Source organism: Sinocyclocheilus anshuiensis, unplaced genomic scaffold (genome assembly GCF_001515605.1).
Source record: "Sinocyclocheilus anshuiensis isolate Anshui unplaced genomic scaffold, SAMN03320099.WGS_v1.1 scaffold1079, whole genome shotgun sequence".
Taxonomy (NCBI): domain Eukaryota; kingdom Metazoa; phylum Chordata; class Actinopteri; order Cypriniformes; family Cyprinidae; genus Sinocyclocheilus; species Sinocyclocheilus anshuiensis.
This window is the reverse complement of record NW_015548207.1, coordinates 1,804,329-1,807,124: the sequence shown is the minus strand read 5'-3', so window position 1 is coordinate 1,807,124 and position 2,796 is coordinate 1,804,329. Positions and strand designations below refer to the sequence as shown.

At 36.5% G+C, this 2,796-nt stretch overlaps 1 protein-coding gene across 1 annotated transcript in view; it reads left to right on the top strand.

The window, feature by feature from the left end:
- Nucleotides 1-2,796, top strand: part of LOC107653541 (low-density lipoprotein receptor-related protein 1B-like) — a 302,414-nt gene that overhangs the window by 67,827 nt on the left and 231,791 nt on the right. The window contains exon 4 of the mRNA XM_016440286.1: nucleotides 1,967-2,086. Coding sequence (XP_016295772.1) covers nucleotides 1,967-2,086 — 120 coding nt within the window. The remainder of the gene's footprint in view (nucleotides 1-1,966; nucleotides 2,087-2,796) is intronic.

Here is a 2,796-nt window from a genome sequence, read left to right as displayed (position 1 = left end):
CATTGCATACATATACTTCGTAGACATCCTTAATCTCTAATAACTCCATTCTGCTGTCTGTTGTTGGTGTTTCATTGTCTGAATATGGCACTTAACACATGCTGTGTGGTATCGGGGCATTTTAACGAGTACGAGTACAGAAGCTCAGTATCGGGCCCGATACCAGTATCGGTATCGGTGCATCCCTATAAAAAAGTCAATTGTCTTTTATTAGCAGTTTTCTTTGCATCCTTTTCGCCGATTTTTTCGAAAATTTACGATTGCAGTAACTGCTTTTCTTTTTCACTGCCAAAGGCTTTTTGTTGTCAGAGTTTTTATGTCATTTATTTGTGTCAGTTTGGTGTGCTGTTGCAACATTAAACTATTAGTTAGGCCAGCCTCCTCCTCGGTCATATATTCCACCATACTTTTGGCACAAATCTAATGCATATGAAGTTCATTATTCATTTTTAGTTCGTTGTTTCTATCACAAACTAGCGATATGCGCATACAATACTCGGCAGTGAATGGTTGTTTGAGTGAGTGTTATATAGTGAATGTGTGATTAGTTACAGCTGTGTGCAATCAGTGCTGTGTGCAATCAGTGCAATGGATGATGGGATATGTATGTATGTCATTCCGGGATGACATGCAACAGTTTGTGTAGTGCGAGAGTCAATGTAATGGAAGGGTGACCTCTGGTGGTGATTGAACGGAAGTCCATGGACAGGATTCGTGACATAAATACTGTTTTGTCAAATGTCGTACTGATGACAACTAGTAAGGTCAAGGGTTAGTCATAAAGAGTTAGTTCACCCCAAAAATGAATGATTTGACATTATTTGCTCACCTTCTTGTTGTTCAAATCTGATGTTTTTTTTTTCTTATGTGGAATACAAAATATATTACTACTGCTCTTGTTGCTCAAAGATCTTGTAATGTGAAAGAATAAAACTACAGATTTTAGTGGCTCAAATTCCCCATCTATATAAATAAATAAAGAATTCTTCATAGCCGAGATTATGAAATATTTCAAGAACTGTTAGTCGCTTCCCATTGCTTGTCCCACATATAAATAGTTAAACATCTTTCAGCTCAAGTGGACACGCATTCCCTGTAATAGATAAAAAGCCATTATATTTCACTTTCAGTTAAACTCATATTGTAAAACGCTTTGCATTACCCTTAAATGCTGTGATACATTTTTAAAGAAGTACTTAATTTAAAACTGTCAGACTCAAGCCATTCTGAACGCTTGCCTCGGGTGGGTCAATGAATTTCTCAGTGCAATGCTTATTATTAATGTGGACTCCATAGCAAATGCACGCTAAAAATCTCTCTCTTGCTCACGATTAGACATTTAGAGTGGCTAAACATTCTGCAATTTTTTATTTTTATTTCTCACTTTCCAGTATTGTCACGCACTTAATACTTTCACAAATGGTGAAAAAAGGAAGGTGACCTGATAGCCACAACCCCAGATGAATAAAAACATAAAATATGGGCTATGGCTATTGTATTTGAAACAAACTGCCACCCAAGCTTTTATAAATCACTGCTATTTTTCAACCGATTCTGGGATCAATGTATAAAGACGGGGTCATCTTCATTTGGCGAGCCATGCAGGAGTACGTGGTCGTCAAAACGTTCCTCATTATGAGGCTGTACAGGTGATAAATATCACACAATTAACCTTAAATTTGTGCTCTACTTTTGTGTATTGACAGCGATTTGGAACGGGAGCTCGCTGGGAAAAATTGCATCCATGGAAACAGGCCTTAAGTGGCACTTAAAAAGCGCTGAATTATGGTCTCGTAATGAGGCTGCATCTGTTCAACTTTTAAAAAAATGATGTCATACTGGTGAAATGGCATTGTGGTTTTATGGAGGGTTTTGTTGAGTGTAAATGCATGTTCATTGGGAAGGCGAGCTATATTGTGTGATATTAAGATTATCAAAGTTTAAATGTGTGTTTGTGTCTTCTCAGAGTTGGTGCGTAGCTGCAAGGAGCGGAGGTGTCAGTTTGACTGTGTGATCATGAGAAACGGGACGTCCTGTTTCTGCGGGGAAGGTTTCGAACTGGACGAGGATGGGAGACGGTGTCGAGGTGAGGGTCATTACCATTTGAACTCTGTTTGAAGAATTTGACTCTTTAGAAATGTCACTGAATGGAACTGTAGCACTTTTTAAACAGTTTTTACTTACTACAGGTAATTAAGCAAAAAAAAAAAAAAAGTCCAAATAAATGCTTTCCAGAATAAAAACTTCCTATGTGATCCGACTAGAAAAAGCAAATATTGGCATAAGATCATATCCTCATACCCAGTGCCTGATGAAAAATCATTTTAGCTAATCAAAAGAGCTTTTCTTAACCAGTTTGAGCTATGCTAAGCTAGCAGGCTAAGCGGTTAGCTACCTGAAAATGGTTTTTTTTTTCAGATTACATTTAGATTACAAAAAAAATATATACATTGAAAGATGTAATTAACATATTTATATGATTAAGAAAATGTTTTAAATTTATTTTCTATTATTCCTAATCAGACACTGAGTACCCATAAAAATTAGTCTATTAATTCTAATTAGTTTGAGCTATGCTAAGCTAGTAGGCTACAGTAAAGTTGTTAGCTACCTAAAAATGTTTAAATATGACCATAATTTGAAAGATAGTAAATGATAGTATTTTTTATTTTTTTTTAATTAGGAAAATTTTGTAATCAGGGGCAAGTTCAAGCACAAACTGGTGTGCACCGTTTTGCTACGGTTTCCGGTTTGAACGACATGTTTCCTGGAAACGGTGTGCAACGGGGTTTGAGA